Source organism: Chiloscyllium punctatum, chromosome 2 (genome assembly GCF_047496795.1).
Source record: "Chiloscyllium punctatum isolate Juve2018m chromosome 2, sChiPun1.3, whole genome shotgun sequence".
In the NCBI taxonomy this organism is placed as follows: domain Eukaryota; kingdom Metazoa; phylum Chordata; class Chondrichthyes; order Orectolobiformes; family Hemiscylliidae; genus Chiloscyllium; species Chiloscyllium punctatum.
In genome coordinates, this window is record NC_092740.1 from 112,737,472 (window position 1) to 112,760,818 (window position 23,347).

At 41.7% G+C, this 23,347-nt stretch overlaps 1 protein-coding gene across 3 annotated transcripts in view; it reads left to right on the forward strand.

Annotated features, from left to right (window-relative positions):
- Positions 1 to 23,347, forward strand: part of gldc (glycine dehydrogenase (decarboxylating)) — a 173,334-nt gene that overhangs the window by 99,180 nt on the left and 50,807 nt on the right. For all 3 annotated transcript variants that reach the window (XR_011962969.1, XM_072587326.1, XM_072587331.1), the window contains 2 exons: positions 8,957 to 9,082; positions 20,887 to 21,036. Coding sequence is in view for 2 of the 3 variants with exons in the window: in XM_072587326.1 (XP_072443427.1) it covers positions 8,957 to 9,082; positions 20,887 to 21,036 (276 nt within the window). In the remaining variant the exon portion in view is untranslated. The remainder of the gene's footprint in view (positions 1 to 8,956; positions 9,083 to 20,886; positions 21,037 to 23,347) is intronic.

Genomic DNA, 23,347 nt, shown 5'->3' on the forward strand with positions numbered 1-23,347 from the left:
TTGGCAACATCCTGGGAAATCTCTTTTGAACCCTCTCAAGTTTAATACCATCCTTCCTATAACTAGGCGACCAGAACTGGACACAGTATTCCAGTGGAGGCCTGACCAATGTCCTGTACAATCTCAACATGAATTCTGAACTCCTACATTCAAAGGTTTGAGCAATGAAAACAAGGCATGTGCAACGCCTTTTGAGCCATCCTTCAAAAGTGATTCAAACTTCAAAGCATTATGTACCTGCACCCGTAAATCCCTCTGTTCCACAACACCATCCAAGGTCCTACCATTAAGCCCTACCCTTGTTTGTTGCACCAAAATGCAATACCTCACATTTATCAAGATTGAACTCCATCTGTCATTTTTCAACTCATTAACTGATTTGATCAAAATCCCTTTGTAATCTTAGAAAACCTTCTTCACTGTCTACTTTACCCCCAGTTTCGGTGTATTCTGCAACATTACTAGCCATGCCTTCTATATTCTCATCCAAATCATTTATATAAATGACAAACCAAAGAGGGCCCAGAACTGATCCCCTCCAGTCTGAGAAGTGATTTTCCCCCTCCATCACCACTCTGTCCCCTGCCGTTAAAGCAATTATGTATCCAATTGACAAGCTCACCCTGAATCCCATGTGGACTGACTTTACAAATTAGTCTACCATGCAGAACCTTGTCAAAGGCTTTATTGAAGTTCAAGTAAGCAACATCTACTGCTCTGCCCTCATCAATCTTTTTGGTAACTTACTCAAAAAACTCAATCAAGTTTGTGAGACATGATTTTCCTCGCACAAAACCATGCTGAGAATACCTATCAATTTTTGCCTCTCTAAATGTCCATAAATCCTATTTTTCATAATCATCTCCAACAATTTACCAACAACTGATGTCAGACTCGCAGGTCTATAGTTCCTCGTTTTCACTCTACAACCTTTCTTAATCAAAGGTACAACATTAGCCACCCTCCAGTCATCAGGCACCACACTCATAGTTAGAGATGATGCAAAAATTTCTGCAAGGGGGAAGAGAAAGAGAGAATTCACTGATTATTAAAATGTTCCAGTAGGGAATGGGAAAGGCTTGCATATAAAGAAAACCATTGCATTCACAAATGTGTTCATTTTTATTTTCCACGTAAGTGTTTTTTCAGCAAATAATGGAATACATTTTGAGTCCACATTTTTTTTCCTGTTCACTTGTCAGATTTTATATTCATAATATACACATGGAATTCCTTCCAGGCTTAGATTGGTCTTAAGAATTTGTCCATCCTGATTTTACTGTTGAGATATTTGTTTGCTCATGTAATGATTTATTTTACACATGTTGGCATTAAATGAACTGCTAGGAGAAAGTGAGGACTGCAAATGCTGGAGATCAGAGCTGAAAATGTGTTGCTGGAAAAGCGCGGCAGATCAGGCAGCATCCAAGGAGCAGGAGAATCGACGTTTCGGACAAGAGCCCTTCTTCAGGAAGGGCTGCTCCTGCTTTGAAAGACGGGTAGCAGCGGCCCGGCTACAATTCCTCTTCCGGCTGACTTAAACTCTGACTTACACTTTGTTCTGTGCTTAATGCCAAGTGGTGCCCCACAAGCCACTTAACCAATTATCTTCTAATGGAGAGAAATGCCTACAGTCTCTCGTGGATAATGGCTAATTACCTACCCGCCTTTGTGCACAAGAAAACCTTCTCGGGCAATTTGCATAACTTAGTGTGCCCAGAGTATATTAAGTTTCTGCATTTGGTAAAAGAAGGATGGATATTTACCTTTGATTTACTATTTTGTTCCTGATTCTACAGTGCTCTAAAAGATAACCCTTCTGAAGATCTCTATTGTTAAGACTATAATGTTGCATTCTGTTCATATATTGCCCATCAAAGTGTTTTCCTGCTCAGAATTATTGTGGTCTAATGTAGGTTAAATGTAGGGTTGGGGTTCTTGTGATCGATTGTGTATAATGCTCCCAATGTTGACAACAGTGAAAGAGAAGACAGCATAAATTAGGAATTAGAAATTAATGAAAGTTTTAGTTCGAGAAAACTGAAGGTACAGGAGGAACAAAGATTTTTTTAAAAATTGTGGTTTGTAGGTTGTAGGACAGAATGGGGCCAATTAGACTGTTTGGATATTTGATGGCATTTTCAGCCCTTAGATCATCTTCTGACCTCAGGAACACTGCCTATTTCCACTTCTCTAACATGGTTCAACTCCATTACTGCCTTCGTGGGTCTGTTGCTGAGACCTTGTGTGGGTTACCTCAAGCCTCCGATCTTTGCTGACCTCCCATAAACACGAGGCCATTTCAAAACTCTGCTGTCTCTTTCCTTACTGGCACTAAGTCTTGGTCGTTTATCTGTGCTCAGTGATCTGCACCATCCCCTGTTTAAGCAATTCTCAATTTTAAAATTTTCATTGTTTCTTTCAAATGCCCCCTTGCACTCCCCCTCCCTTTCTCTGTCTTCTCCCCAGCCACATAATTCTCGGTTATTAATCTAATCTAATTCTGGTCACTTGAGCATCTATGATATTAATTGCTGCATTATTGGTGACCAACTGTCTAGCCCCTATGTTCTGTGTTGCTGAGGAATTCTTTCTTTGTTCTTCGAAGTTGCGCCTGAAAACCTGCCCACAAGTATTTTGTAATCTGTTCTAGAATCTCGTTATGTGGCTCGGTGCCATAGTTTGCTTGATACGAGCATTTCATATGAACAGTATACACAAACACAAGTGTTGTCTTAGAAAGCTTGCAGCGACAAGTTTTGATTTTCTAACTTTGCGGTTGTAGGCAAATATACTTAGTTACATCAGAGACTGTTTGAGGAAAATGGTCATTTGTATTGATTTAGTGGAGATATGGCGATAGAAAAAGATTGAGGAATAAGTGGCACGTTGTTTGTTCCATTCTGTTCAGGATTTTGTGATATTTGAATTCCTTCTTCCGATTTTAGGGTCTTTCACAAATTTGTAAAGCGTGAAGAGAGTTATCATGCAAACATAAACAAACATATCATCCAGGAACTGGAGTAGACCTACTCTGCCATTTAATAAGACTATAGTTGATCTGATTATAATCTCAGCTCTACGTTCCCCACAAATATGAAAGTTCTTCATCCCCTTGATAATCAAGAATTTATTGATCACTGCCTTAAAAATATTAAAAAGGTTCTGTATCCCTGCCTTTGGAGGAGAGAGTTCCAAACATTCTTAACCCTCTGGGGAAGATAAAATTCTCCTCATCTCTGTATGAAATTGGTGACCACTTATTTTTAAACAGTGACCCCTTGTTCTGGATTCTCCCAATAGAAAGGGATGCCCTCTCCATGCCTAGTCAAGCCCCCTCAGGAGCCTACCATTTATAGAAGTGAATATGTTCATCTAAATAGATGGGAATTATGTCATGCAAGACAGCTGGAACAGTCAATAACAGAAACACTGGTACAAAGGTGTCCTCATAGCACAGTTAGAAACCCACCCTGACTTCTGAGAATGTTTGACACTATATTGCTTCCAGTTAAGGAGAGCAGGGAAGACGTATGTTGTGAGGAGGTGAGCAATTAAACAAGGATATCCAGAGTAAACGTAAGAGAGTGACATCATGTGCGGTTGTTGAGTGAACCTCTAAATACGTCGTCCTATGTATTTACCTCAAACGTTCAACACTGTTAGCATGGATTGGTTGGACCAAAGAGTCTATTTCCAAGCTGTGACTCCATGACTATGACTCTATGACACCACATTCAGTGGGCTGATTTGAGCAAGATATAGAGAAAATCAGCTTCCGCTGCCATTTAGATCAAGAGTTGTAATGGCATTGGAATGTGAACTCTGTTACTCTGTGTGTAGATGCCCAACCTGCTGAGTTTCTCCAGCACGTTCTGCTTTCAGTTTTTGCTCCACTCTTAGTCGTTCAGTTGTGCTTGCCCTGAGGGTTTCAACTGGAATTCCCTCTCTTCTCTCCATGAAAACAGCCCTTCGAATTTACCGGACTTGAATTATCAGTGCAGTATAACATAATATAGACTACAGCCTAAATCAGGCCTTTTGCGATATTGTGATTGTTTCTGTTCTTAGCTATGCCACTAACAAGAGGTAGCAAAAGTGAATTTCTGTTCTGATTTTCCATCTCAACATTTATAGGAGAGCGGGGTGGTGTATATACTCCTCACTCTGTTTTATTTTCCTGTGTTTGTGCAGCTTTTTTTGTTGTTGTTAATACAGACCAGCAGGAGGACCCTTTAGAAAGGAAGCCCCAGCCTCCATCATCTTGAACCAGCCTTTGGTAAAATAACAAAGTGCTGAGGATTTTGCAAAGACCTTCCACAAAATCTACTCTCTACAAAACTCACCAAGGCTCTCCTGACAGCACCTTCTAACCTGTGACCACTACTACATCGAGAAGGACAAGGGTAGCTGTATCACGAGAACACTGCCACTTAGAGGTTTCCCTCCAAGCCATTTACTATCCTGACTTGGAAATATGTCATTGTTCCATCATTGTTACTGGGTCAAAACACTGGAACTCCTCAGCAACATTTTGGGTATCCCTACAATTCAAAGACTGCAACAGTTCAAGAAGGGAGTTCACTACCACCTTCCCAGGAACAATTAGGAATGAGCGATAAATGATATGATGACAGAACAGAAGCTCAAGCTGTTTGGCCCATTCAGTCTGCTTCACCATTCAATGAGATTATAGCTAATATGAGCATAAAAGGTACAGTTAGTAAGTTTGCAGATGACACCAAAATTGGAGGTGTAATGGACAGCGAAGAGGGTTACCTCAGATTACAACAGGATCTGGACCAGATGGGCCAATGGGCTGAGAAGTGGCAGATGGAGTTTAATTCAGATAAATGTGAGGTGCTGCATTTTGGGAAAGCAAATCTTAGCAGGACTTATACACCTTAATGGTAAGGTCCTAGGGAGTGTTGCTGAACAAAGAGACCTTGGAGTCCAGGTTCACAGCTCCTTGAAAGTGGAGTCGCAGATAGATAGGATAGTGAAGAAGGCGTTTGGTATGCTTTCCTTTATTGGTCAGAGTATTGAGTACAGGAGTTGGGAGGTCATGTTGCGGCTGTACTGGACATTGCTTAGGCCACTTTTGGAATATTGCGTGCAATTCTGGTCTCCTTCCTATCGGAAAGATGTTGTGAAAATTGAAAGAGTTCAGAAAAGATTCACAAGGATGTTGCCAGGGTTGGAGGATTTGAGCTACAGGAAGGGGCTGAACAGGCTGGGGCTGTTTTCCCTGGAGTGTCAAAGGCTGAACCTTATAGAGGTTTACAAAATTATGAGGGGCATGGATAGCGTAAATAGACAAAGTCTTTTCCCTGGGGTCGGAGAGTCCAGAACTAGAGGACATAGGTTTAGGGTGAGAGGGGAAAGATATAAAAGAGACCTAAGGGGCAACGTTTTCACGGAGAGGATGGTACGTGTATGGAATGAGCTGCCAGAGGAAGTGGTGGAGGTTGGTACAATTGCACCATTTAAGAGGCGTTTGAATAGGAATATGAATAGGAAGGGTTTGGAGGGATATGGGCCAGGTGCTGGCAGTTGGGACTAGATTGGGTTGGGATATCTGGTCGGCATAGACAAGTTGGACCGAAGGGTCTGTTTCCATGCTGTACATCTTTATGAGTATGACTCTATGACTATGATCATCTTCAACTTGACTTTCTTGCCTTTTCCCAAGCTAGTGAACTTCACCCACATCACATGCTTGAATTTTAGAAACCTATTTGATATTTTTTATCATACCTGTTGAACCAGGTGTGTTCCAGACTACTTGGACACATTTATTTGTAAGGGTTTGGTGGAAAATCCATACTTGCCACCTGTTCTTGTTAAAGGCATGTTTCCCCCTGGTGGCGTTAAGGAGTATTGACTGTACCCTATATTTGAGTTCAGGGTAATTGGATAAAGAAACATTGGTTGGAAATTCTGTAAGTTGTTGTACATCTATGAACAGACAGAAGGCACTGGCAAGGATTATAGTTACATGAAAGAATGAATGTGAAACTTAATTTAGGTCAACTTAATTTTTTAATGTAAAAATAAGTTACCTTATTTTGGCTTTTAATATTGATCTTCTCTGGATAGCATATTCGTTGACTTTGTTTAGCGTGAACAATTAAAATGTACTTGCATGGGAATTTGCCCCTTACTTCTGTCTCTTTTTATGCCTGTCCCTCAATAAGTTCCTTGAATTTTGCATTAAGCTGTTGCCGGGGTGTTTCCTGCACTTGTCATTCTAAACAAGTGCTTCTCTTTCAGGCATTTGACTCAATTTCATCAAATTAATTAAATTAATACGTATTTCTCTTGACATTATTAATTGTTATTATGCTTAGTTAGCCATTGTTTATTATTCTTTCCCTTTTTTTTAATTATCTGTCTTCCCTACTGGAAATGTAACTATTTAAACAGTTAAACTAAGGTGAAGTGCCAGTAGGTCATTATGTAGCTGACCACATTACATTAATTTGTGGGGTAATACCCCTAGAAGGTGCATGTGCCTGGTTGAACGATGGATATGTATGAGAAGTCATGTAGGATCCATTAAATTTATGTGAAGTCTTGCAGCAAGTTGTTTTGTTGCATTTCAGGTGCAGGGTATCTCTAGGGTAATCTCAATTTGCCTGACTGCTCAAAGGTGTGCCTCTTGTATTTGTTCCCAGGCCGTGCCAGTAGAGCAGGGTCTGGCTGTCACCTCCTGCCAGGCAAAGTGTTCTGTCATTGTTGGTGAGGGTGCCCTGCAATAACCCGTCAGATATAGAACAGTGTCAGAAAGTTTCTCAGGTTTTGTTTCACATTTCAGTGTTGAACTTCCTTTCAATTGGCATTGCTGCTCTCTGCTCTGCCTCGTAATATTCCTTGTCACTGCCAAGGTTCTGAAATGTGAGCTTCCATAAGATTCACAGAGCACTTACTCTTAGATGACTGTCCAAAATGGAGCAGATGACATAATGTGATTTCTGAGATTCTTTCCCTTCTCCTTTCCCACACCCTCCAAAATGAGCCTGCAAACTGACTCAGCTATAAATAGTAATGACCGTGAGCTGGCCCTGCCTGCTCTGTAAGGTTAGGTAGTTTTGCTTACAACAACTAATTAAACAAGCCTAACCATATATCCCACCACAAAATCAGCCTTCAGCTTTAATGACAACAAAGCAGTTTGAGAAAAGGTACCGTATCAAGGTGATTCTTTCAATCTTCTACATTGCAAAAATATTCAAGGAATAAAACAACAGTGCAAAAGACAAGGAATTATTCTCTAATAACTTTGGATACAGGGCTTGTCCTGGATGTTCTCTTTTTTTTTAATTATTGTTTAGAGATTTTCATAGCATTTGAAGTTTTTAAAGTTGGATTACGCAGAGGAATGTGCTATAGTAACCATTGCCAAACAGCACTTGTGTCGACATTGTGACAAAACAAACACTAGATATTTACCTCTGACAATACCATAACACACACACTTCTGTGCACCAAGAGTATTTAGCCACACAAAAGAATGTATAAGTATGCTGAAGTAGAAACATATAGCATTCATACTTCCTTCCTCAAAATACTTGTAAATAAAACAAAGTGTAAAACAAAACCGAACCAGAGCAGAAGTATTCTTCTTTAGAGTGATTTGTTTTTAAAAGTTTGCCATTTTTGAATCAGAATAATTGGTTACTGGTGTCATTCATGGGCACACAGTCGATTAATATCCAGTGAAAACTGGATCACATATTGACTGGGAAGTGCCTACATCTGGAACATATCAGCAATCGCAGAGGATTGTCAATTATAAGTCAAGGGTGTGGTGATTATAACACTATCACTTTGCATCACATAGTAAATAGGGGATAGTTTTCAGTAACTAGCCTTCTCCCAAGCTTGACATCATCCAAGAAAAAGCCGCCCACTTGATTGGCAACATATCGACAAACATTCATTCCCTCCACCACTGATGCTTAGTAGAAGTGGTGTGTACTATTTACAAGATACACTGCAGAAGTTCACAAAAGATCCTTCGACAACACTTTCCAAACCCACTTCCATCTACAAGGACAAGTGCAGCGGATTCATGGGAACACCACAACCTGCAAGTTACCCTCCAAGCCACTCACCTTCCTGACTTAGAAATATATCAGTGTTTCTTCATGGTCACTGGGTCAAGATCATGCAGCTCACCACCAACTTCGCAAGGCCACCTCGGGATGGGCAGTAAACACTAATCAGCTAGTGATACCCATGTCTCTCAACTGAATAAAAATCCATTCAAAGATAAGTATAATTCTCCAATTTAGCTGATAAAATATTCCAACTCGTGTGGTATTAAATCACTCTTTGAAATTTGTGTGGTACGTTGAATGATAAATACATCACTTAAAATGGGTGCAACTTCTTCGAAGCTATTAACTAAATGGTAATGTTTCATTTTTCTATTAGTCAGGTTTTACTAGTGCTGCTCCCACATGGTGACTACCACCACCCCTTGGCCACTAGGTTAATACCAGCAGTGGATGGTTTGAGGCCCTCAATTGGCAGCAGGGCAAGAAGGCTGCCCACAGGCCTTGATGTCATTGGTGTTAATTGGGGTGAAGCAGTCGGGTCACCAACCATCACCTCCCATCTGCTTAAATGCCTCCCTCCACCGCTAGATGTGTCATAGGACAGGTTACGAGACTCTGCCCAATCCTTTCCATTATCGTGCTGTGTATAGTTGTTTTGCGCTGAAATCCTGAGGTTTGAGTGCTTCCTAGAGTTTCTTCTGATGCCTCTGAAATTCTAATTGCACTTTCTTAATATTGTAATATGACCCAATGACATCTGACTTGCACGCACAACAATCTGCCAATGCTGGCGAGTCTCATTTTTGTAAAGCTATTTCACAAATCAGAGGATACTGTGCTGAGTAGATAATAAACATCTTGATGTTGATCTTCTGATTTCGTCCTCTGTCCAGGTCTGTCTGATCCCAAGATCAGCTCATGGCACTAATCCAGCCAGTGCACAAATGGCAGGCATGAAAATCCAACCAGTTGAAGTGGACAAGAATGGAAGCATGGATGTTGCACATTTAAAAGCTATGGTACGTAGTTTTCTGAAAGTAATGCACCCACAAAATTGACTTAATAAAGACTGTATTGAACATGGCAGGAAATATTAGTACTATTATTCTGCGACTTAAACAGTCCTTAATGTATTTTATCGATCTTAATGTTACAAGTGTTTTCACAGGCACATTGATCAGTAATTAATGTCCAATTCACCACATTGTTGCCTGTGCATTGGTATTTTGATGGGCATGTTCTCCACCTCAGCTGCATTTGCGGGCTGTGGCAGCGCCAGTCCTTTCTGTCCCTCCTTCTGCAGAGCTGATATCTTAAACTGATGCCGAGCTACAGATGTTTGATGCCCGCTAATGTTCAACAAGGCAAAGGTTTTTTTTAAAATATCTGTTGGTGTATAAGTAATCCATTTGGATGGATGTGGTTTAATTTTGTACCGGTTCCTGCATTTCTGAATCCTCACACTTTATATCTGGGGACATTGAGCAATAATTGAATGCATTGGCCAAGTCTTGCATTGCTGATGCTGGGTAGGATCCTCTAAAGTTAGTGGTTGTAAGGGATAGGGGTGAGAGATGTATACAGACTAACACATTGCAGAGAGCCACAGCCTGAATCAGGGTATTTGGACTGCTTTGTGCACATTAAGGTCATCTAAGGACACTGCTATTGAGCTGTTTGTACTTCAGGGATGCTGCTAGTGGAAGTCTTGCCATCAGGGGCATAAATGGAAAGTGTGCTGATGAGTTGAAGGATGGAGGGTAATGGTTGGGGTGTGGTGGGGGAAGGTGGCAGTGTGCAGTTTATAAACAATAGGAAACCAGATCGAAAACTGCAAGCTTTTATACTGGCACTTTGCCGTATTTTCTGACCAGTAGGTAACTCCATACTGCTAGGAGAAAGTGAGGATTGCAGATGTTGGAGATCAGAGTCGAAAGTGTGGTGCTGGAAAAGCGCAGAGGGTTAGGTAGCATCCGAGGAGCAGGAGAATCGATGTTTCAGCAAAATGCCAATTCTCCTGCTCCTCGGATGTTGCCTGACCTGCTGTGTTTTTCCAGCACCACACTCTCAACCCCATACTGCTGTTGCAATTATGTCCATATATGATGATAGATGAGTAAAATATCTGTTCTGTCTAAAGTGTGTTTAATAAGGAAAGTGATGACTTAATAAATGTTGAACTCATGATACTGCAAACTGTCAGAATCAGTAAAGTATTTTCCTTCAATAAGGAAAATCATTGCACAAATTGGTGTATTTTGGTTTACATTGCGTTATATAAAAAGTAAAAACAGATTGAATTTCGCTTCAGTACTTGTTATGTAACAACTTATTTATACTTAAAGATGACTGCCAGCAGTACCTCTAAAGTTAGGAGCAAGTTACAGATACAAATATGATGACATGATGACCTTGTGGAGACAGCCATGCAGGGGCCAATGTGCTTCTCTTCTACCTCTTCCCCACCCCCCCCACCCCCCACCCCCACCACACACACACACACACACACACACACACAATTCTTGAGGTTTTCCCAAGAACAAAAGGCTCTTTTTTTTAATTCTTTCTAACTCATTTATCAGGTAATGCAGCCATTTCTAACAGTACACTCTGTACTTGTATGGACATCTCAGGTATTTGGACTGTCAGAGAAGCAGAATTAGAATAATTCATCAGTACTTTCAATAATCATTATCATTCACTAAACTTAAAGCCACAAAATCCAAGGAAGGTAGTAAATTCTCAGACACTGCAATATTTATAACCATATAAGACAACAAATGTAGGTTAGCAACAAATTTTTTTTTCCAAAATACCCTGACATATACTCCTGCAAACAAAAGATCGTCACCCCATAAACATTTATCGTCACACTGATGGGGTCACAGCTAATCACATATGCACAAAGTTGGAAGGTCTCAACCAGGTATACCCCTTTCCACAACATCTCAGGTCTCAATCTCATTTAACTTTAACAGTTGACAATATTCATTACAATAACATCCCCAACATTTTTACCTCAAATGCAGCCTGAAGCTAGAGACTTGGCTTTTCTTTTCAAACAGTTCATTATGTCAATAGTTTCAAACTTTTCTGCCTCTGAGTATTTCTTTTCTGACAGGTTTAAAGTTATTCCTGTGCAGTCTCCTTTCCCTTCCTCACCTTGGAGCCTACGCCATCCTCAGTTTCTTTCATGCTACCACCTTCCCCCATACCACCTGCCTTAAAGTTTCCTTCTCCCCTCCCTATCCCTTTGTATCTTCCTTTGTCTGCAAACTGTCTTTCAGACTCCTTTTCCCCAAACACTCTTGCAACCTCCTTTTTCCCCCATGGGAGTGTATGAACCAGCCCATGATTGGAAGGGCAGCACCTCACCCATTATATCCATTCCACTAATGGGGAGACAATGTTTCTCTGATGGGTCAGCCCCCATCTCACTCCACCTCCATAACTGATCTATCCTGGGTGCTTTAGGGAGTACATTCACCCCCCAAGCCCATTCATTTTGAGCTCTGTAGGCACCCGACATAAACAGCATGCACTGCCATCTCAACTGAAAGCATGGTCAGAGGCAGCAATGGCCAAAATAGGTGATGATTGACAAATCTAATCTTTTGCACAAGTGCACATTCTAGTGATCTGCTAGAAAGCACAGGTTAAAGTAAAGTCCGATGTTGTTAATAGAATTATGTAGGTTTCTACAGTTGCAGGAGTGTTGCCTATTGATGGAAAGATGCTTGATGAAGTAATTCTTTAAAATTCTCTTTTGACTGCAGGGACAACTCTGTGATGTTAATGAGGTACTGCAGACACACACACTCATGGTGGTTAGGAACATTACCTCAGGGAATGATTTAGATCTCAATTTAATGGAATATTCCAGGTTACGAAGTTAAATAGCTATTGCCAGCACCCCTTTCAGTCACAGCCTGAACAAGAGAACCTGGTGTAGACGGCTCAGTGGTCAGCACTGCTGCCTCACAGCTTTATGGACCTGGGTTCAATTCCAGGTGCAGACAACTGTTTGTGTGGAGTTTGCATATTCTCCCCGTGTCTGCGTGGGTTTCCTCCAGCTTACTGTAGTTTCCTCCCACATGTGGGTGTGCAGGTTAGATGGATAGCCAATGCTAAATTGTCCAGTGTCGAGGGATGTGCAGGCTGTGTAGGTTAGTAAGGGGGATTCCAGGGATAGGATGGGGGATGGGCATGGTTGGATACTCTTCGGATGAGCAATGTGGAGTCAATGGGCCAAATGGCCTGCTTCCGTACTACAAAGATTCTATCCAGAAATATTTCCTACATGAGTCAGTTTTGTACACTGCACACTGAGCTCATTGTACCCTCAAAGATACCTTTTCAGCTTTCACCTACACACTAATTGACCGTTTACACTCCTCCAAACTAACTTGAATGTCAGGTTGTATCCTGTCCATCTTGAATGCCACAGCACCTCACGAGGTTTGTTATGTGTTCTGGGAAAATTAGAGAGTGCTGGCAAGTTCCCACCTACATCCTCCCCACGTTCTGACATTCATGCATGTGCTGAGGAGGTGTCTTTGCAAACACGATTATCTTGAAATTGCAGTGAATTCTGATACAGTATTCTATCTTTTCAAATGTGGCAATAAGCAGGCTGTCCTTTTGTGGTTTCGGAAATGAACTGCACTCTACAAATATGTAACAATTATGGATCTCTTGTTGAGAGTTGTCAAACTTGTTTGAAGAACTGTCAAATGAGAAACAGACCATTCTTCCTAAAGGAAAGCCTCGCTATATAAGATCTGGAAGAATAACCTTGAATGAAGATGATAAAACCTGAAACTGGGATCAAATCCAGATGCCTAGTGCTGTGAGGCAACAGTGCTAACCACTGAGCCACTGTGTTGCCCTTATACAAGGCATTGCTCATGCAGTATGACGACTCAAAAGATGAACTTTGTTTCTCTCTCGTCAGATGCTGCAAAACTTGTTCAATTTCTCTTTTTATTTCTGATTTTCAACATCCTCATTACTTTTGCTTTTATGTTTGAAATCTTGTTCACTGAAACTATACTCATTTCCCGAACTCTGGAAGTGCCAAATTGTAACAATCTGAAAGAAAGTGATATGTGAATTCTCAGTGACCTATTGAAAGAATCTCACAGCAGTACTTCAGGTTTAAGATTTTTACGATTTAAAAAAAAACACTAAAACCAATATCAGCTATATATTACTTAGCCACCTAAACTACAGAAGAGATTTTTTTTAAACACAACGGAAAATCCTAAACTGCATTTGTATGTTACATGGATAGTCCCTAGCCATGTAGCCTTAAGTTAAGTCCAGCACCTTCCTGTGTTAAGAATATCTGTTATCCCCACCTTGTCAAGGTGAATCTTGCACTGTCATAGAGAAATACAACACGGAAACAGACCCTTCAGTCCAACTCATCCCCGCCAACCAGACATCCCAATCTGAACTAGTTTCAATTGCTAGTATTTGGCCCATATCCCTCTAAACTCTTTCTATTCAGATATCCATCCAAATGCTTTTTAAATGTTGTAAATGTATCTGCCTCCACCATTGCTTCTGGTAGCTCATTCCATACACGTACCACCCTCTGCATGAAAAAACTACTCCATAGGTCCCATTTAAATCTTTCCCCTCTCACCTTAAACCTGTGTCATCTCGGTTTGGACTCCCCCACCCCACGAAAAAGCCTTGGCTGTCCACCCAATTCATGCCCCTCACAATTGTATAAACCTCTATAAGGTCACCCTCAGCCTTTAACATTCCAGGGAAATTAGCCCTGGCCTACTCCGCCTCACTCTGTAGCTCAAGTTCTCCAGCCCTGGCAGCATTCTTGTAACTCTTTTCTGAACCCTCTCAAGTTTGCCAATTTTTTTCCTTTAGAAGGACAACCAGAATTGTACTAATTTTCTAAAGGTGGCTTCAACAATGTCCTGTACAGTGCAACGTGACATCCCAACTCTTACACTCAGTGTTGTGACCAATGGAGGGAAGCATGCCAGACACCCTCTTCACCACCCTGTCTCTACCTGCCACTCCATTTTCAAGGAACTATGTACCTGCATGCCTAGGTCCCTTTGTTCAGCAACACTCCCCAGACCCTATCATTAACTGTATAAGTCCTGCCCTGGTTACCTTACCAAAATGCAACACTTTATCTTAGTAAAACTCCATCTGTCACTCCTCAGCCCATTGGCCCTTCACTGTCTGCCGCACCAACTATTTTGATGTCATCTACAAATTTACCAACCATGTGTCCTATGTTCACATCCAATATCATTTATATAAATGACAAAAAGCAGTGGATCCAGCACCAATCCTTGTGGCACATTGCTTCTTTTAAACCATGTTCCCTTCACTCAACCCTTTCAGCATAATCAGACTCCACATTATGAGGCTCTATCTGGTGATTCCCTGACCTTTAACTTTTCACAAACCTTTCCTCAGATGTGGGTTTCACCTTACCCAGTTCTCGGTTGGGTGATTAATAACATAGAAGCAGTCATTTTCTTCTGCTTGGCATAACAACACCTCTCGGGGGGCACTCTTTCCCACCTTCTTTGGCTGACTGAATCAAATGTGAATTGGCAGCAGTAAAGCCGGTCCCCTATTGTTTTTTTCTGCTCCAAACATTGAGTTTCAGTTCAGGCTGCTGTCTCAATAATCAAGAGATTACATGGAATTTGCTTTTAGCAGACTTTGTCCAATTTCCCTCTGTTTCAGAGCATTTTGTTTTACCTTCAATTGAAAGAGGCAAGTTGAACTGTAAACCTGTAATAAAGTCTCCCAATCATAACAGAATGTTTTAAGAAGTGTTTGACAAAGTACCACATAAAAGGCCAAACAAAATTGCATCTCTAGGAATAGGAGTGTGACTTTATGTTAATTTTGAAACAAATTAGCTTAAGATAAAAAACAGTGAATCATGTAAAAATCTTCTTTTCATACCAGACAATGGTGGTCTTCAAGGATCAATATTCAGACCACTGCTTTTTATAGTCATTTAAATGTCTTGTCTATCAGTCAATAATCCAATGTTAAAGTTTGCCAGTGACACCAAACTTTGGTTCATTCAGATCAGCAAAGTGTGGCCAAACAGGTTATGTCTTTACTTGTTAGAGTTTAGAGGAATGAGGTGTAATCTTGTACAAATCTACAAGATTCTGAGAGTAGGTAGAGTCATAGGGATATACAGCATGGAAACAGACCCTTCAGTCCAACCTGTCCAAGCCGACCAGATATCCCAACCCAATCTAGTCCCACCTGCCAGCACCTGGCCCATATCCCTCCAAACCCTTCCTATTCATAAACCCATCCAAACGCCTCTTAAATATTGCAATTGTACCAGCCTCCACCACATCCTCTGGCAGCTCATTCCATACATGTACCACCCTCTGCATGAAAACGTTGCCCCTTAGGTCTCTTTTATATCTTTCCCCTCTCACCCTAAACCTATGCCCTCTAGTTCTGGACCCCTCGATCCCAGGGAAAAGACTTTGTCTATTTATTCAATCCATGTCCCTCATAATTTTGTAAACCTCTATAAGGTCACCCCTCAGCCTCTGACGCTCCAGGGAAAACAGCCCCAGCCTGTTCAGCCTCTCCTTATAGCTCAAATCCTCCAACCCTGGCAACATCCTTGTGAATCTTTTCTGAATCTTTTCAAGTTTAACAACATCTTTCCGACAGGAAGGAGACCAGAATTGCATGCAATATTCCAACAGTGGCCTAACCAATGTCATGAACAGCCGCAACATGACCTCCCACCTCCTGTACTCAGTACTCTGACCAATAAAGGAAAGCATACCAAACGCCTTCTTCACTATCCTATCTACCTGCGGTTTCACTTTCAAGGAGCTATGAACCTGCACTCCAAGTTCTCTTTGTTCAGCAACACTCCCTAGGACCTTACCATTAAGTGTATAAGTCCTGCTAAGATTTGCTTTCCCAAAATGCAGCACCTTGCATTTATCTGAATTAAACGCCATCTGCCACTTCTCAGCCCACTGGCCCATCTGGTCCAGATCCTGTTGTAATTTGAGGTAACCCTCTTCGTTGTCCACTACACCTCCAATTTTGGTGTCATCTGCAAACTTACTAACTGTACCTCTTATGCTTGCATCCAAATCATTTATGTAAATGACAAAAGGTAGACGACCCAGCACCGATCCTTGTGGCACTCCACTGGTCACAGGCCTCCAGTCTGAAAAACAATCCTCCACCACCACCCTCTGTCTTCTACCTTTGAGCCAATTCTGTATCCAAATGGCTAGTTCTCCCTTTATTCCATGAGATCTAACCTTGCTAGTCAGTCTCCCATGGGGAACCTTGTCGAACGCCTTACTGAAGCCCATATAGATCACATCTACCATTCTGCCCTCATCAATCTTCTTTGTTATTTCTTCAAAAATCCCAATCGAGTTTGTGAGACATGATTTCCCACGCACAAAGCCATGTTGACTATCCGTAATCAGTCCTTGTCTTTCCAAATACAAGTACATTCTGTCCCTCAGGATTCCTTCCAACAACTTGCCCACCACTGAGGTCAGGCTCACTGCTCTATAGTTCCCTGGCTTGTCTTTACCGCCCTTCTTAAACAGTGACACCACGTTAGCCAACCTCCAGTCTTCTGGCACCTTACCTGTGACTATCGATGATACAAATATCTCAACAAGAGGCCCAGCAATCACTCCTCTGGCTTCCCTCAGAGTTCTCGGGTACACCTGATCAGGTCCTGGGGATTTATCCACCTTTAACCATTTCATGTAACCGTCGATGTTGAGAAGTTGTTTCCACCAATGGGGAAATTTGAACTCTGAGCATAATTACAGAATAACTGGCTTACAAAGGAATTTCTTCATCCAGAGGATAACAGATGTCTGGAATTCACTTCCAAAGAGACTTGTGGAGGTTAGATTACTGAAAACACTTAGAGGAGCTAGATAGCTGTTTGAAATATCAGGGAGTTGAGGACTATGCTGAGCTGGTACAAAACAAGAGTTGAGGCTTGCAGAAGATCAGCCATAATCATGTTGAATATTGGGGCAGGCTTGAGAGACTGAATGACCTACTCTACTCCTAATTCTTATGTTCTTAATAGACTGACTGCAAAAGGACATAGACAGGCTAGCACAATGGACAGACAAGTGACAGATGGAATTTAATACAGAGAAGTGTGAGGTAGAAGGGATAGGGAGAGAGGAAATGCATGTCTAATGATGCAGTTCAGAGTGCAGAGCCAGAGATACCTGGGGTTCACGTGTATTGACCTTTGAGGATGGGAGGACATAGTAAGAGAATAGTAAGTGGGGCAATAAAGGTATTGGTCCAGGGCAGTGGTCAGCAAGAATTGTTTCACCCACAATGAGAATTAGATTAGATTACATTACCCAACAAGTCCACACTGACCCGCTGAAGCACAACCCACCCATACCCCTACATTTACCCCTTACCTAACAGTACAGGCAATTTAGCATGGCCAATTCACCTGACCTGCACATCTTTGGACTGTGGGAGGAAACCCACGCAGACACGGGGAGAACGTGCAAACTCCACACAGTCAGTCGCCTGAGGCGGGAATTGAACCCAGGTCTCAAGCGCTGTGAGGCAGCAGTGCTAACCACTGTGCCACCGTGCTGCCCACTGGGACTTGCTGCCTGCAATGGAAGCAGAGACTCTTGATGATCAAGGAAATCAGATGGGTATTTTGATGGTAGTAATGTTGTTAGCCTAAAAAGATAGAACAAGGGCGAATATGATTGCTGTACAGAGAATCAGGATGGACTCTAACAGCAAATGACTTCCTTCTGCATCTAATGACTACATCATTGAACAAAAAGGCTTCTTTCCCCCAACACTGTGGGTTGCGGTCCCAGACGAAGATTTGGGCCTGTGAGCTCTGAGACAGTAGTGGTGACTGTGGAGTTCAAATGCTATGGTGTAGTAAACTAGCAATTCCAAGAGGCAGCTGCTGACTTTATAATGTATCCATTGGTGTAAGGGGCTGGAGTAGTGGCTCTCCTTTGCTGGACAAATCATGAGTTAAATGTTACCCTGCATTCAGGGTGCTGATGGCAGAAAGCACACAGATCCTGGTGTGACCTGGGAAGCAATAGTAAAACAGGTAATCGCCATATTTCAATATTTCTATTTGAGTCAAAGGACACGTTGTATAATTATGGTGGTTAGAGTGAAAGCAAAGTACAGCATATAAAGATGAGATAAAAACAAGGAATAATCAAGATCGATATGAATGAGCAAAAGTAATTTGTTAATAATTTATTATAGTGTTACAGCTGCTTACTTTTATGTGGGTTACAATGACAGCGATGAAGCCATACTGTGAAATTTGAATAACCAGTTTTGTGTTTCAGTACTGCTGTACCTTCTGAAAAATTCATTAACTTTCAGTACAAGGAAATGGATGTTCTCCACACCTGCTTGTAAACTAAATCTGATTGCATTTTGACTGGTGATTTTTATTAATAATTTTTTGGCTAAGGCTGATACTGCCAATGCTACACTTGTTGCCCATTTCTTGTTTCTGTGAGAAGACAGTGTTGTACTTGATGAGGTGATGGCCTTATGGATATTGATGAAGTCCCAGGTAATGTTGTCCACTTGATAGACTGATTAGTAAAGTTAGATCACGTGAGATTCAGGGAGAGCTTGCCAGTTGGATATAAGATTGTCTGGACAGTAGGAGACATCTGGGGAAGGAAACCGCCATCCTTTCCTCATCTGACTTACATATGACTCCAGACCCACAACAAGATGGTGGAATCTTAATTGCTTTATGGGGAATTAACATTGGCCTATTTAGCAACATCCACATCCTGTGGATTCTTTTTTTCAAAAAAACGTAGAGACTTCATAAGTGATTGTTGAACTGAATAGTTGGCTGGGACACCTCAAAAGAGGTGGGTGCTATGATGGTTCAGTGATTTGCACTGCTACCTCCACAGCACCAGAGATCCAGGTTTGATTCCACTTTCAGGCAACCAGCTGCATGCGGTTTGCACATTCTCCCATGTCTGCATGGGTTACTCTTTGGAGGGTCTGTGTGGACTCAATGGGCCAAATAGTTTGCTTCCTCACTGTAGGGATTCTATGAAGGGAGGTTTGTGTGGAGTAATTGTAGGCCAGAGGAAGTAAGGATGAAATGATTCTCTTGTCTTAATATCAGCAAACAAGTTGAGTTGGAAGCAATAGTTCAGCAGTCTTCAGAATTTTTCTGGCACTAGTCCGTGACTTTATTTCATACATTACAATGGGAAGATTGAGTTCAGAGGCTCTGGGTTGCTAGGACATTACCACCACTACTATCCAACTGTATTGAAATGGTTGATAATCCAAAGATCTGATTTTTTGAAACCTTGAATATGTATTTCAGCTGTAAGACTTTCTAACTCATTCACAATCATTTTCCACTCCCGCAGTTTTAAGTAATGTGTTTAAAACAAAGGGGACAAAAGAGATGCAAAAATTAATGAGTGCTAAATTTATTTAAGACGACATATCATATGTCTTTGAACAGTCCAGAAGTGCAAATTATTTTTTAGTCATTTGTCTACTCACCACATGTGAACAAACATTTGCTAAAATCACAAGAAGAGGTTTCCTAAATCATTACAAGCATTGCACAACTTTACAAGGTGTTGTGCAGGAGAATGAATAGTGATGTTAGCTTTTCCCAGCTTCTCCCAGATCGTTATTAATGTTGCAGATTCTTGCACAGAAGCAACCAGTGGAAGCAGAATGCTTCTCTGTGGAGACTGGAGAAAATCAAAGGTCATAAACACCATTGTATAAATGCTGAAAGCCAGGATACAATTGTGTGCATTTTACATGCAGCTCTGTGTTTGAACATTCTCAGTTAGATTTCTGCTGTCTTGGGAAAGCACTGAAAAGGTTCTTCTCAAAGTTACAAGTCACAGCCTGTGTAACAGTAAACTCATGAATTATCGTGGCCTGCAGCCTGTGACACATTTAACAATACCATCCCTCTCCAAAGCCTGTTCTCCCATTGTTCAGCCAGGTGGGACAGCTTCCTTTACATCTCTTCATTCGCACCCAGAGAATCAGCAGTGACTTCTACCTTCAATACTTTTCTCGTTACCTTTGGACTCTCACAAGGAGCTATTCTCCCTAAACCACACTGTTGCCACCTTCACTCTTCTATTTAGCCCTGAGCTGAACCTGTATCTTCTCCATTACCAGGACCATCTAATGCTATATCACTACAGCATCAGTCTGCCATGGTCCACCTCAGCCCCTTTCCTGCTCCTGCTGAAATCTTTCTCCATGCTTCTAGACTCAGCTATTCCAATGCTTCCCTGAATGACCCCTTATCAACCACCATAAGTGGGAACCCATCCAAAATAATGCTGCCCCAGATCCAAGCCTTATTCTCCTATCACTCCTCTGCTAGCTGACATCAATTGGTGCCCAATTTGGTTAAAAAATTCTCATTGTGTTTAAAACCTCCATAGCTGACTCCATCCCATTCCCCATGCTGTCCCATTCCCCGTGCTGTCCTGCTGCACTATAGCCTTCCTCCAGCTCTGGTTTCTTACACAATCTCAACTTAATTTACGCTCCTCTGCAATTCTTCCACTAAATCTCCCCCACCTCTTTTTTTTTTTCTCTTTCCTCGTTTGACAAAAACACTTGGGTGTACAATTGAGTTAAATTATTAAATATCGCAGAGTTGAACTAGGTGACAAAGTAATGCTCAACAAATTTAAAATCTCTATTTTCTTTGTCTGCAAAAGATGGAAAATGAGCTTCAATTTCTTTAGTTTTTTTATTGAAGGTTGACAAGTATAAGGATAACCTGGCTGCCATAATGATCACCTATCCATCTACTTACGGTGTGTTTGAGGAGAACATTAGTGATGTGTGTGAGCTAATCCACAATCACGGGGGACAAGTTTACCTGGATGGAGCAAACATGAATGCACAGGTAAGAGACCATACTGAGCAGAGGCTGGCATTTTGTTGATCCATGTCTGCACTGAATAGCTGTTATTACCTGTGCCAGGGGAAATTACTGGCTGACAGTACCTTGGAGGTGCATGAAGAGCAATGTTAAAGTGTCTTAAGAGAGGGCCAGTTCTTTCATAGACTTGTGTATGTCTGTCCAGCTTGGTAATGAAAGCCAAAGTGAAATCACTGTCTTTGTACAATTTCAGTCATGCTAAAATTGAAGGCTAAAGAGATGTTTGGCACCAGGAGACCTGGAATAGTCTGGGTTTCCAGGAATATGCATGAGTTATTGAAGAATAGAAAGTAGGAGTAGGCCCTTCAAAGTTCCAATGAAGATAGTCTCAATCTCTCCTCATAAGTGAACCCTGTCAACTCTGGAATCAATGTGGTGAACCTTGTCTGCAATGCCTCCAGTGCCAGCACATCCTTTCTCAAGTAAGGAAAGCAAAACTGTACATAGTACTCCAGATGTGGCCTTACCAGCACCCTTACACCTGCAGCATAGCCTCCCTATCTTAAAAGGTCATCCCTCTGGAAATGATGATTAATATTCCGTTTGTCGTCTTAATTACCTGCTGCACGTGCAAACCAATTTTTTGTGATTTATTCTCACAAGGACATCAGGTCCCTCTGCAATTTTTCACAGTTAAAATGATTCAAAAGCTGATTGGGGGGCAGATGTTCGCAGGTAAAGTGACGGCAGGAAAATGAGAAGCCTTCAGAAAGAATGTAACAAGAATTCAGAGAAAGTATATTCCTGTTAGGGTGAAAGGAAAGGCTAGTAGGTGTAGGGAATGCTGGATGACTAAAGAAATTGAGGGTTAAGAAAAAGAAGGAAGCATATGTAAGGTATAGTCAGGCTAGATCAAGTGAATCCTTAGAAGAGTATAAAGGAAGTAGGAGTATACTTAAGAGGGAAATCAGGAGGGCAAAAAGGGGACATGAGATAGCTTTGGCAAATAGAATTCTGGAGAATCCAAAGAGTTTTTTCAAATACATTAAGGACAAAACGGTAACAAAGGAGAGAATAGGGCCCCTCAAAGATCAGCAAGGTGGCCTTTGTGTGGAGCTGCAGAAAAGGGGGGAGATACTAAATGAGTATTTTACATCAGTATTTACTGTGAAAAGAGATATGGAAGATGTAAACTGTAGGGAAATAGATGCTGGCATCTTACAAAATGTCCATATTACAGAGGAGGAAGTGCTGGATATCTTGAAACGGTTAAAGGTGAATAAGTCCCCAGGACCTGATCAGGTGTACCCTAGAACTCTGTGGGAAGCTAGAGAAGTGAATGCTGGGCCTCTTGCTGAAATATTTGTATCATCGATAGTCACAGGTGAGGTGCCGGAAGACTGGTGGTTGGCTAACGTGGTGCCACTGTTTAAGAAGGGTGGTAAGGACAAGCCAGGGGACTACAGATTAGTGAGCCTGATGTTAATGGTGAGCAAGTTGTTGGAGGGAATCCTGAGGGACAGGATGTACATGTATTTGGAAAGGCAGTGACTGATTAGGGATAGACAACATGGCTTTGTGCGTGGGAAATCATGTCTCACAAACTTGATTGAGATTTTTGAAGTAACAAAGAGGATTGATGAGGGCAGAGCAGTAGATGTGACCTATATGGACTTCAGTAAGGTGTTCAACAAAGTTCCCCATGGAAGACTGATTAGCACAGTTAGATCTCACGGAATACAGGGAGAACTAGCCATTTGGATACAGAACTGGCTCAAAGGTAGAAGACAGAGGGTGGTGGTGGAGGATTGTTTTTCAGACTGGAGGCCTGTGACTAGTGGAGTGCCACAAGGATCGGCGCTGGGTCCTCTACTTTTTGTCATTTACATGAATGATTTGGATGCGAGCATAGGACGTACAGTTAGTAAGTTTGCAGATGACACCAAAATTGGAGGCGTAGTGGACAGCGAAGCGGGTTACCTCAGATCACAACATGATCTTGACCAGATACGCCAATGGGCTGTGAAGTGGCAGATGGAGTTTAATTCAGATAACTGCGAGGTGTTGCATTTTGGGAAAGCAAATCTTAGCAGGACTTATACACTTAATGGTAAGGTCCTAGGGAGTGTTGCTGAACAAAGAGACCTTGGAGTGCAGGTTCATAGCTCCTTGAAAGTGGAGTGGCAGGTAGATAGGATAGTGAAGAAGGCGTTTGGTATGCTTTCCCTTATTGGTCAGAGTATTGAGTACAGGAGTTGGGAGGTCATGTTGCGGCTGTACAGGACATAGGCCACTGTTGGAATATTGCATGCAATTCTGGTCTCCTTCCTGTCGG